Source organism: Hylobates moloch, unplaced genomic scaffold (assembly GCF_009828535.3).
Source record: "Hylobates moloch isolate HMO894 unplaced genomic scaffold, HMol_V3 SCAFFOLD_14, whole genome shotgun sequence".
Taxonomy (NCBI): Eukaryota; Metazoa; Chordata; class Mammalia; order Primates; family Hylobatidae; genus Hylobates; species Hylobates moloch.
The window spans coordinates 5,389,670-5,403,352 of NW_026652289.1; the positions used below are offsets into that span (position 1 = coordinate 5,389,670).

At 42.5% G+C, this 13,683-nt stretch overlaps 1 protein-coding gene across 1 annotated transcript in view; it reads left to right on the forward strand.

Annotated features, from left to right (window-relative positions):
• Positions 1-748: 748 nt before the first annotated feature.
• DSCAM (DS cell adhesion molecule) overlaps positions 749-13,683 on the forward strand; it is a gene marked incomplete at its 5' end in the record, with an annotated part of 789,264 nt that continues 776,329 nt past the window's right edge. Inside the window, one exon of the mRNA XM_058427845.1 lies at positions 749-1,118. Within this exon, the coding sequence (XP_058283828.1) occupies positions 749-1,118 (370 nt within the window). The remainder of the gene's footprint in view (positions 1,119-13,683) is intronic.

A 13,683-nucleotide genomic window follows, 5' to 3' on the forward strand; every position in this document is an offset into this window, starting at 1 on the left:
ATTAGGCAGCGCATTCAATAGTATTTCAGAAATGAGCACTTCGATTTCGTCGGTTTCCATGCGTGGCCCACCTCGCCAGAGCAGGGCAGGCACCCAGGGGCGTGCCCACACAAACAAGCGCGTCTGGGCATTTTCTTGGCTGCTGCGCTGAAGTGCACGCTGGGCCTTGGTGCCCGCGCCCTCAGCCTGGGAGATAGGGAGGTGGTGCTACCTGCATGCCGATTGTGTCCCCGCCATAGGACACTAGTGGGCGGCAAACCTCACAAGACTCTCGCAGCCAGCCTTCAGCAGAGCCAGCAAACCCAGCCGCCGCCGAGGGAGGACTGCTCCATGCAGATGGTCAGGGGCTGTCTTCTGAAGACGCCTCCCCCACGATCGCTCAAGTTCACTGCGCCCAAACTCCTGCGTCGTAGAGTTCGTCTAACAGGAACCGTGCAAAGGCAACCGCAGGTCAGGCGAGGTCCAGCAGCCTTTGTTTTCAACTGTACAGCGGAGGACCGTATTCACAGCAATATCTAGAAACCTAGAAGGTGCCCAGAAAGGAAACACAGGTGTTGCAGCGGGTAGCGGGCCCGCAGAAGGGTGCATTTGCACCTGCTTTCCAAAGCCGCAAGGAAACCCCGGCGTGGCGCGCGCCTCGGAGGTGGCAAGCTCCGGGAGCAGCTCCGCGCCTGATTGGCTGACCTTCCAATGTCATTCCAGGAGCCGCCGCTTCTCCTGCTGATGGTGACAGGGGTGATGCTGACGTGCCCGCTCCTCCGCAGTCCATCAATCTCCGCAGGCAAGGCTCCGGGACCGGGAGCCCCCTTCCCTCTCCCCCAGGCCCCCTGGAAAACACCTGTTCCCCTGGACTGGGGGGTTAACTCTTCATATTCCAAAGACCTGGGCACAAAAATGCTCATCTTATCTCTCCGCGCCCCTCCCCCAACTATATTTATGTTCTTTTCTTCAATGTTGTGAAAATGCAAGAAAATTCAAAGTTGCATTTCCCTGGCCGAATCTCTGGGTTAAGATAAGGCAGTGGGAATGGAAGATTCCAGCAGCCCCACGGAGTATCCACTATGTCGTTCTGAATTCAAAGGGTGGAGCACACGGATGTTTTCTGCAGGTGACGCAAGGTCTGTCAAGGTGGCAGGAGGGAAGCAGGGACAGGATTTTGGTTCAGAGGTTAGACAGCTTCTGACCAGGACGTTCAGAAGGGTTGGGTTTCAGAGATCTGCTCCCGAAAATCAGTTCCCTCCATATTATCCTTTTTCTTAAAATCTTGGCCGTTGCCTTGATGGTGCCTACGGTAATCGTTAACCCTGCATTTAGGTGATGCTGATTTGACTAGTGACTGCCTCTCTCACTAGATAGACAGGAGCCTCCACAGTCTGAAATGCGTGTGAAGCCTGAATGTGTCCTTAGCACAGAGCAGAGCACATGGTACGGAGTAGTGGAAATAGATGATGTTCCTTACGGAGTGAAAGGATAAAGTGATAGGCAGAGCCTTTCTCCCCTCCTTAACTCACCCTCCTCCCTCCCGTCCACCTGTCTCTTCTGCCTCTAGCTGATTGGCTTCCCATCTTAGTTTGCTTTGCTGGACTTCCTCTTCTGGTCCCCATCTTGCATTCTGACTAAACCACTGGACTCTTTTGCTCTACCCACCTTTTCCTGTCGTAGTGACTCAATCACCGTAGAAATGTTTATTTTCCAGAAATGCCTGTGGCTTGGGGCATTTTCTTCTCTTTTCAAAAAGTGATTCATGTTTCGAGTATCTGATGGGACTTCATCACTGTTGCACAACAGCTATATAATTGCTTTAGGTGCTCTTCCTGCTGTGCAGTGGGTCAAGTGTCACAGACAATAATTTTATCCATGTGCTGGACCCCTTGTTCTCAAGTGTATGCTGCTAAATGGCATGATTTAAAATTCCTATACAGTGTTTATTGCCCTGTCGCATTTTGAAAGCCAGCCAGAAACATCAAACCGACATTTAGGTTCCCCGCCCGCTCTGCCACCCCCAGCTCCTGGGAATTCATTTCTTCATCAAAGAGCCACCCAGGACATCAAAACAAAGCTTAGTTTCTCAGGCCGTAATCATCTTTAAAAAGTCATACTACTGTTTTCTTAAGCACCCTATGGCTTTATGGGGTTTTTGTCATTATCTTCATTTCTTATTTTGCAGATTCAAATATGACAGTTGGTATCTTCATCAAAGTAACATGAAAGGATATCTTTTAATCAGTGTTAAAGTTGATCTTTGTCCAAATATAAAAATCAAATTAAGTGTCTTATAGTTTACAATATTTATCAGCTTTTGATTTTTGGAGATCTCTATTTGTTCTATGTGATCAACGCTGATTTTTTTAAACTCATACAGCTGGATTAATTTTTGGTCTTTAAGCCCCCTGGATTATGTAAATATATATTATGGTTTAACAGAGAGGGATGAGTTTGATTGAGAAGATATATGTCAAGATACGGAGAAGGAAAGAGGCTACTACACAGAGAGATAGAATGACAGGGATTAATGAATCTTGCCTGTATCCCTAGTTATTTTTTTTACTGAGAAGACAGTGAGTAAGATTTAAGAGTGAGCAAGCAGTCCTATTTATAGAAAGCTGTTTTTAAGTGCAGCCGCAAAGACAGTGAAAGAAATAATTGAAAATGCAAGAGATCACCTCCATACTAAATGCTAGCTTCCCCTAACATCCCAGCTCTGTACAGCATTTTGTAGGAGAAAAAAAAAAAAAGCATACCAACCCTTGCAGAAATATTATGAAATCTCTTTGGACTCTCTGCAGAATATTCTAGAAGTGCTCTCAGTCTTTAAGTCTATGTTAGGCTTGGGAAGCTGGGGATGAGAAGGCAATATATATATATTATCTGGAAACAGCTTGAGTAGGTCTGAACAAAAGACTGGAGGTGAAGGGAGGACATTGAACTTGCAGCACTGCTACAAATATTTATTCTGTAATAAGCCTTGCCTTTCTTAAAGATGTTTCACAGCAGAATGGTAGGAGGGTGAAATCTGCATACGTGTTTAGAGTAAAGCAATTACTGAGAGAAGAGTTCAAATTTAGGATCCTGTGATTATCACAAGTCCCTCCATGTTAACCTGTTCTCAAACTCTGCGGTTTTAAATTGCAATATATGAAGTCCTTATTTGTCAGTCTGTGTGGGGCAGACAATATCACCCCAGGCTTTGTGATTGACACAAATGTTATTGGACAAGGGAAAAAGAATGCCACATGCTCTTATAAATGAAATAGTCTTTATAAGATTCCATATATAAGAGAGATCATGGATTTTGTGTGTGTGTCTGGCATATATCACTTAGCTAATGTCTCCCAGGTTCCTTAAGTATATACAATTTAGCATAAAAAAAGAAATGAAATAGTCCTCCTTTCTAAGGCTGTATTTGGTACTTATAGCATTCTGGTTTTACTGGTTCCAAGTGGGCTTTGGGTTTTATTAATAGTAGAATCATTGAATTTGTATGCAAATACTGCTGATTTACAGGTTGGAAATCTGGACAAAAGTCAGACCTGCCCTAGAAGATGATGCTGAGGAAAGTGTTTGCCTTTTGTCTTATAAAGAACCATCTATAAAATGGATCATTTTGTTGCTAGTCTCTCCAGACTATGAAATTGGCATTTTGATAAGGTGATGGAAAGAAATTTGAACTATTTAATTACTGATTTTGATTCATACAAGCCTCGACTCTTTTAGTATTAAAATTAAGAAAGAGGAAACAGTTTTAAGTCTGGTTTTACACAAAATTTACACTTTTTCCACACTGAAAATAAAACAGTAAAAGCCAGTTTATAGTTCTTTCTAAATACCCCAACTTTCTCCTTATTGGATGCTTCTGCAAAACAACAGTAGGGTGATACCACTCCCAGTGATGACCTTGATGACCTTAGGGTCCCAAAGTGGCTTCAGCATTATCATGGAGTCACGACAATGATCAGGTAGAAGCTGGTGTTAGGACCAGCGGGAATGGGTCACAGGGGCTGAGGGCAGCTGTTGGGAGGTAGCCCATGCTGTGTACTGAAGTGCCATCCATGCCACTTCAGGTGGGTGACTGCAGTGGACTCTCTTACCATTGACTAATCTTCCTAATATTGGGTAAAGCATCGATTCTTCTCATAAGCAAGAACTGCTGGATGATGGGAACATTTCTATGATTGCATCATAAGAGAAAGACAAGTGGAAAGATAATTGGAACTGCTGCAATTCTATGTATATTTTATTTTATTTTTTTAAATACAAAAGACAGCTATATTTCCTATATAATAAGGAAACTTCTTACTTTAAGGAAATATGCTTTCTCATGAGAGAAACTCAAGATTCAATTCTTTTCACAGTAGCCCCGCTGTGGTGTGATTTGATCTTGGGTTCCATAGAGATACAGAAAATCCAAGTCCCAGTCTGCTTAATTGCCATGTTTATTTTTTAATCTCGGCTGTAGAGCATTTTTAATAACTGATATGTAGCTTGCAGGGTAGAAATAACAATGCTTTGGAATATTACTTGTGAGACTTTAGGAATGAGCTGAAGACACCCAACAATGACAACAATGGTCTCTACCAGCAAAACAGGCATCATGGCTACTTTATCACTCCTGCCGGATCTAGTTCTTGTCAGTTCCTGCAAAGGCTAGTCATTTGTCTATTTCGTTGGCTAGTGAAAAGGAAATCCACAAGAAATGTGGAATGCTGTCTAACGGACAGAATCCTCCCTTCACAAGTTGTTTAAGTTGGCAGCCCAAGTTAGCAACCTCTATCCGGGGCCTTGACGTGATAGCAGAATGTGGGTAGGATGGTTAATTACCAGATGTGTCTGTTATGACTCGTCTAAATCAATAGCTATTAAATCCTTGGTGGCTACTGTTTTAGAATAGGCTTGATTGAATATTTGTATAGAAATCTGGGTAGAAAAATGTTGACCTCGAGGTGATCTAGGTATTTGTTTTGGGTAAGGAATTCTCATCAGTGGTTGGTTTATCTGTGTCTTGGGGGATCTCACATCATCAGCCTTTATTAATCACTGGCACGAGAGGCCCCACATTCTCCCCCATACCTCTACCGCCCCATTGCTGAGGATGGGAGGGTAAGAATATAGAATATGCTGTAGGCTTCTGTGGGATTAGATGCTTGGATGCATGGAGGCAAATGTTGATGGGAAGACTGAATATGGAGGAAGAGGCTGTGCCAGCCCCATAGCCACACATCCCTTCCACCCTTACATCAGGATAAGAGGTAGACCACTGTCTGTTGACACTTCAAGCTGAACATTAGTTAGTATCTTTCTATCTGGGCCTTCCCAGGTAAGGATCGAGACATTGGTTCTCAACACCCCGGTGTTCTGGGTCAGGAACAACAGAGAAAGAAGATATGGAAGTTTCCTGAAATGCATTTCCTCTCATTAGCCTCCTGTTGGAAATTCTGATGCCAGCATTCTGGGGAATGGGCTGTAGTTCGGAAAGCTCCCCAGGTGTTTCTAATCCCATGTGACTTCGTCCTCTTTTTCAACCACCACTGCGGTCTTCCAAGTTACAGTTTCTATGTTTGTTATGTCGTCTTCCAGCTCTGATACCAGGGAGTCTGATTCTGTAGCCTTGGTGTATGCACGGCCTGTGAATTTGCATTATTAAAACATGCCTTTGCCTGTTCTGATCCACATGAACCATAATTCACCTTTGCAAAACACACATTTGCAAGGAAGCTACCCAAACAGTCGCTAGGAAGTTGATCCAGTAAAGTTCCAAGTACGTCTCGATGAACTGTTGGAGAACTCTGTATTGGGTAGTAATTTATTGGGAATGTCTGTATACAGGGTTAGGGCTTCAATGACCACCATAAGAATTTGGGCGTCTTTCGGGATAATTGGTGCTGGGGTTTACTAACAAGAAAGATTCTGAGTAGAGGCATATGTGATCCTGCCAGAGGCACTCCCAATGTGGATGCTAGCAGCTTATGAATCATCTATGTGTATTCATATCTATCTCTTTGTGCCATTTTTCTTCCTGTTTTAGTGTATTTGATATTCAGGTTTATAAATTCTTGTGCTTTGCTTATGGTCTTGATTCCATTGTATTTCTCACGTTGGTCCCTTCTTCGATAGCAGCTGGAGTCCCAGCAGAGAAGCCCTTTGAAACCTACATGTAACCATGAGGCTCCAAGCATGAGATCCATAGTGGGGAACCATTTGGGTGACTCTAGTGAACAAGCTTAAGAGATGAGCTAGGACGGGGTGAGACAGGGCAGGAGAGTGGATCCGTTTGCAGCTAGAGGTTTTGCTTTGATGCTGCCTTGGGATGCTGCACATGCCTTTGTCCAGGGCACAAGCTCATTCCAGAGCCAGATCTAAAGGGCTTTGGGTCATCTGCTCTGTTGGATTTTGTTGGCTTTCTTTTAGGTAAATAACCACAAGTTGACTGTATTTATCATACAAAGCATATGTCATTACCCTAAGTTGTCAGAAAAAAAGAGAGAAACTGGCATGTAACAGCATACGTGCATTTTAAACCTTGTTACATATATGACAAAATAGAGGGCAGTTATTGGTGGCAGATTAATTTTTTCAAAACATCGTGTCCTTGATTTTTGCGCTAAAATAGACTCAAATGTGTGCTGGAGAGAGGCCTAAATTCAGAACCTTAAAAATACCTTTTTGTGTCCTGAGATCTTATTTTAGATAATATTAAAAATAACTTTCCCTCCTAGGCATCTTAAACAAGTTTGATGTTATAATCCTTTGGCGATTTTATTGTGATTCACTATAGAAATTACCTTTTAGAGTGGCCGTTTTCAAATTTAGCTTTAGAAGGAAATGGTATAAAAGCCATTGTATGCTGAATAAATGTGAATTCTGCTTACTCATCACTACAGGAATTAGGGTAGACTGTTTCTTTACAATAATAGTTTCCTATACTCATGTTCCTTTAAAAGGGGGTGGGGGCATTATATTAAGAAGTCACAAGCTCTGACAGGGGAATTGCAGAAGAAGATTTCGGTTGAAAATAGCTCACAATTCCTCTCTGATTTGGAGTTTTCACAACCTACATGGTATAGCACAGACTGTTCTCTTTTAAATTTTGTAGTAGAGTAGGTCAATCTTTTCCCATCTCTCCGCCACGGAAAGGGCATAAATATTTCCATCATCAGATTTAATAACCTGTGTTAGACTCATGAGTAATTGTAAATGGTGAAACACTTTCTTTATAAAAAAAAATAAAAACAAGGGATAGTGTGACTCAGTATTATTATTAGAACAAATCACCTTAACCCATAAAAAATATTTCTTTCATACAGTAATAAGTGTTGAGTATTTTTCCCTGGGGTTTCTAGCATCTCTTGATAAGAGTGAATATTATTAGGTCCAGCTTAACTGGTGGCTAAGGCAGGTTAAGGTTGTGCAATGAATCGATTGTAGTGGAGATACGTTCGCAAGAAATGGAGGAGCAGTTGGCATTTCGCCTCTCTCCATCTTGTTCACCTTTCTCCCTCTTTAGAAACTGGAAGCAAATATTAGAGCTTACACGTGCTCAGTGAGAGTGGAGGGAGAAAGCTGTATTTCCCTGGGGGTCTGGAGGCCTTCTCTGGATTTATTCATTTTCAAAGTCACTGGTGGTTTGCTCTCTCCTGGGTAGGTGGAAGACATCGCTGTGACCTCTTGCCTGCTCAAGGCACACTGAAGTCTAGAAGCAAGGGTTAGAGTTCTCTGAGCCTGTGAGTGTCCCTATTCAAAGGTGCTCCTGGAAGTGTCTCCCTAAAGGTCTTTGATGGAGGAGGCTGTTATTTAATTATTTTTTTCTGAAGTGCACAGACATATGCATTATGGGTTATTGTAAAGCTCTAAATAGAGCCATGAGAAATAAGGTAAATCCATGGAACTGGGCAACTATTATATTATTATTATTATTATTATTATTATTATTTTGGAGACGGAGTCTCACTCTGTCGCCCAGGCTGGAGTTCAGTGGCGCAATCTCGGCTCACTGCAAGCTCCGCCTCACGGGTTCACGCCATTCTCCTGCCTCAGCCTCCCGAGTAGCTGGGACTATATGCGCTCGCCACCATGCCCGGCTAATTTTTTGTATTTTTAGTAAAGGCGGGATTTCACCGTGTTAGCCAGGATGGTCTTGATCTCCTGACCCCGTGATCCGCCCGCCTCGGTCTCCCAAACTGGGCAAGTATTATTTTAGGCTCATTATTTTTTGGCAGATGGAAATAAAAAGACCTCTCCCTCTATTTTTATGCCTTGGTTACTTTTAAAAGAAGTATGCACCGAACAAATTGTGTTCTCCAGTGGTTCTTAACGGAGGGCAATTTTGCACCCACAGAGGACAGTGAGCAATGTCTGGAGACATTTTTGGTTGTCACACATCCGGTTGGGGGTTGCTACTGGCATCTGGAGGGGACACTCACTATAAGATGCTCAACACCCTGCAATGCACAAGACAGCTCCCCATGACAAAGAATGAACCAGTTCAACACATTAATTGTGCCAAGGTTGAGAACACAGACTTAAATAGCTCAGAGTCTAGTTACTGTAACATCAGTACTGCGTTTTTTCCACGGATTTTAGAGTGGTCCTGGAGAGAGAGAGGAGGAAGGAAAATGTCATGAATCTCAGTTGCAATTCCTTTGGCTGCTAAAACCATAGCTGGTGATGCTTGTCATTGATTAACTTTATTTGCTATTTTCTTCCTTTTTTTATGAAGAAAGGGAAGCCAAATCTGTGTTCCCTCTTGTCATTAAGAACATGGATGCTCAGGGTGTTCCTGGGTTCCTCCAGCCATTTCTCCCTCAAGCAATTATGCTAATTAGTGTTTGATCAGATGATTAAATTATAATGTGATTAATCCTGTGTGCTAACCGCTCTGAATGCATTTTCTCTCGCCTGGTTGCCCTGTGCCCGAAGCAAACCTTTTCTGCGGCTGGCGGAGGCCTGTTTTTCCCGTGGATGTGGATTTCTGTTTTCAAAGCACTGCAAATTCTCTTTGTTGCCTGGTAAAAGGGAGAGGGGATATTTTTGTAACCTGTTCTCTCAGGCAAAGGCTGGACTGGAGAGGCCTCTGGGAAATATTGAAACCCTAGCTAGAAAGCACTAATGATTTGAAGATACTAGATGTGGAGAAACGCTTGAAGAGGAGAGAGCGTGTGTGTGCAGAGACAGCTGTAGTGGCTCCAAAGTCCGCGAAGTCTTTTTCTCTGGGAGACTTTTCGCTGTTTACGTTCCTTTCTCTTCTGAGTGTCGCCTGAGTCTCTGCCTCTTGTGTATGTGGTGGCCCCGGGAGGGGTGTTCTCCGTTTATTTTAGGTTTATATTTCCTTAAAAAGGCATGCCATCATTTGGTTTTGTTTTCTGATAACACGGTTTAGGTTTGCTCTCGCATGCCGTGTACTTTAGACTGCGTGATGTTTTGTGGCTCGTTAACTTAAAATGTTGATGAAATGCTTCCTAATGTAAGAAAATTAGGACTGCATAGGAAAGAATGTGAGTAGAAAATATCGATGGTGGCGTGGTCACTGATGGGCTTCTCCTCTAAGGCTGCAGATTACCATGGCTCATTGTGTAGTTTGATGAGCTTAGCAGTGATTGAATTTTTCCTTGAACCCTATCACTTTTTCTCTCTTTATATTAGCATAATGGGGTAGTCTGGATACAAGAAATAGGAGCATGTAGAATATGTGTAGTTTTTTAAATCAAAATTTGCCTGTGTTTTGATCTGGCTGGAACCGATGGCCTCTTGCGTTCAAGAGAAGGCCACACGATGATAGCATATGTCACCATTCCAGCTTCCTGCATCCTAAGAACCGCTGGGCCACAAGAATTACTCATAGACACGGTCAATATCTGCATAGATTGTCACATACCCCTTCGAATATTGTGTAATCTCCTTCATAGAAATTAAAATCTCTTGGTTTGGTCTGAAGAAAGAAATCCTCCTTGTAATTATTTCCCTAAAAAAGAATGAGGGTAGAAGGAAGCTCATATGTATTGGATATCTAAAGTGTGTGGACACTTGAGTGACCACATGATTTGCACTCGTTATGTTTATTAGCTACAATAGTAATGATCATAAAAACAATAGCTTGAATTTATGATTTATGACTAGATGTGAGTATTGTTATTATCACCATCATAAAGGAGGCATGGTTAGACAATGTGCTCGTGGTCACGCAATTGTTGAATGACAGAATGAGGACTATGGCTCTGTTCATTCTCAGTCAAATGGGTATTTTTAATTTCAGTTTTGCAGATTGCAAAACCAGGGTTTGGAAACGTTGACTCTCAGGCCCCGGTCAGGTGGCAACTGTGATTTGAGAATAGCACTTTGAGCCCAGGTTGTCTGGTGTCACAGTCTTCAAATCTTCTCCCAAATAAAGCCCCATTCATTCATTTGAAGTTTTCAAGCTGAAGATGATTATGTTAAATTTTCTTTAAAGAGTTGTTTTGGGAAAGTGAAAGATCGGTTTTAAAAAAATCGGTGTATAAATGGAAAATTCATTTACTTTTCCATGTCAGCCATTTCACTTACTTAAGTTAGGTAAGTAAGAGACAGGTTAATTAACTTTTACCCACTTCAGAGGTGCAACTATTTCATGAGATTGCATTCTGTTGGGAAGAGTAAAATTGGAGACCAGATGACAGTTATATTACATTCGTATTACAGGATAGAATCTTTCCCCAACTCTCAAGTTTAAATCATGCATCTGTTTTTAAGTACACTATATTTCATTTGTCCTGAACTGACTACCAATTTTCTCAATGACAAAATATCAGAATCAAAATATTTTTGAAATTGCTAATTGGAGGCTGAAATTGTGAGTTTTGTATCAGTTTGAGCTTTTCTGAAAAAACACCCAAATTAGTTTTGTTAGTAAGAGTCTGAATCTTATTGAAGCTGAATCATTTTACCAGAAGTGTCTATGGGACATGCATCTTAAAGAGTTTAAAAAATACTGCCTAGACATTTCAGCTTGACTGAAAGCTCTTGTAATAAATAAGAATAAGATATGCCTGTGTGTGCCTGTGTGTGTGTGTGTGTGTGTGCGTACCTGTGCCATGCTATGGTGATATTCTTATTACTCTCTCACACTGAGTTAAGGTTCAAGCCAGCTACTCATATGTGATATGTGTCTCTGAGAAAGGAAATTTGCCTTCTCTGGAGTGTGTCCTTTGTCCAAATGTGATGAAAATAGACCAGTCCTCTCAGAGCTCAGAGCTTCCCTCGGCTGCTGGCTGCAAGGTGGTGGAAGTCGGTTTATTGCCTGGTTGGCCCCTCTGCAGGATATACACTGTGTGGCGCTGGTTGGAACACTGTTCTAATGAAGTCACCATCTGGGTCCACTGGTTGGTCCCCTGTCGTAACAATTGCCTTCATCCTGTCCAATCAGCCACCTCACAAACCTTGGCCAGGGATCCCATGGAGAGTCTGACTGCAGAGAAATTTAAAGATATTTGGCTTCTTGTCTGTGGCCTAAGCAGCCTGAATTTCATACTATGATAATACTGACAGAATCACCTGTTTATGGAGCAGTGAATGAACGTATTTATAATAATTGCTAATATTTACTGAGCTCTTATTGTGTGCCAAGAACTGTGCTAAGTGCTTCATTTTACCATCCCATTTAATTGACAGACAAGTCTTTGAGGGGCTTGTTGGTATTATTTCCACTTTACACTTGCAGAAATTCAAGGCTTACAAAGGTGAATGCCTTTCCTAAATGCAAATCAAAACCACAATGAGATACCATCTCACACCAGTTAGAATGGCCATCATTCAAAAGTCAGGAAACAACAGGTGCTGGAGAGGATGTGGAGAAATGGGAGCACTTTTACACTATTGGTGGGACTGTAAACTAGTTCAACCATCGTGGAAGTCAGTGTGGCGATTCCTCAGGGATCTAGAACTAGAAATACCATTTGACCCAGCCATCCCATTACTAGGTATATACCCAAAAGATTATAAATCATGCTGCTATAAAGACACATGCACATGTATGTTTATTGCAGCACTATTCACAATAGCAAAGACTTGGAACCAAGCCAAATGTCCAACAATAATAGACTGGATTAAGAAAATGTGGCACATATACACCATGGAATACTATGCAGCCATAAAAAATGATGAGTTCATGTCCTTTGTAGGGACATGGATGAAGCTGGAAACCATCATTCTCAGCAAACTATTGCAAGGACAAAAAACCAAACACCTCATGTTCTCTCTCATAGGTGGGAATTGAACAAGGAGAACACATGGACAGAGGAAGGGGAACATCACACTCCGGGGACAGTTGTGGGCTGGGGGGAGCGGGGAGGGATAGCATTAGGAGATATACCTAATGCTAAATGATGAGTTAATGGGTGCAGCACAGCAACATGGAACATGTATACATATGTAACAAACCTGCACATTGTGCACATGTACCCTAAAACTTAAAGTATAATAATAATAAAATTAAAAAAAAAAAAGAAAGCATACATCCAGCCGGGGTGGAAGCAGGGTTTGAACCTGGGTGGTCTAATTCCAGAACTCCTGCACTTGACTTCCAGGCTGTTTTCCTGGATGAATGAGCCCCAGATAGGTCAGCTGGTTTCTGAGTGCACATACTATTTAGAGTGGTGATATAGTTTGGATATTTTTCCCTGCCCAAATCTCATGTCCAGTTGTAATTCCCAGTGCTGGAGGTGGGGCCTGGTAGGAGGTGTTTGGATCATGGCTTGGTGCCATCCCTTAGGAGGGATCTTCATGGCTTGGCGCTGTCTTCATGATAGGGAGTTCTCTCAAGAACCGGTCATCTAAAAGTGTGTGGCACCTCCCCCACCTACTCCCTGTCTCTCTTGTTCCTGCTTTCACCCTGTGACCTGCCTACTCCCTTTTCACCTTCCCCCATGAGTGTAAGCTTCCTGAGGCTTCCCTAGAAGCTGAGTAGATGCCAGCACCAGGCTTCCTGTAAAGCCTGTAGAACTGTGAGCCAATGAAGCCACTTTTCTTTATAAATTACCCAGTCTCTGGTATTTCTTTATAGCAATGCAAGAATGACCTAACACAAATGGCCATGCTTATCTGGAAAACTGGAAGTGTAAGTGATGTGGAGAGTTAAGATGAGCCAGATAGCAAACGTGGCTTGCTTGAGTTTTTCTGGAGGAAGATGCGGGAAAAAATGTGGCAATATGGGCACAATTTGGGAGTCTCAGGGTTGGTTTGTTTTCATCCCAGCATTTCTGGAATCTCAGCTCATTCCTGAGATGACAGGCTCAGTCACGAAAACATTGCCAAGTACTTGTGGCCTCTCCCATGCAACTAAGCACTTGGTCACCTCCACTTCCCAACATGCAGCATGTGTCACCCATCTTTTCATATCCATTTCTATGGTATTTGGATTAAAAATTAAACCCTCCAAATTTCAGCAGACAACACTAGGTGACCACCATCTGTCTGTAGTGATCTCGATACCATCATGGATCTATCTCTTGACAGCTGACTCCAACACCAACTTGCTTTTCCTGTCACCTGTTTCACCAGGTGCTCACACCTACTCACCCATGTCTCAGAGACTATAGACTTTGTGATATAGCTGATTATACTGCCCCAGCCTATCTGCCACTGCATCAGAGCATCTGCACTTCACCAAGGAGCTCTCACTGCACACACTGTATTCTGATTGGTCTCATTATGCATGAC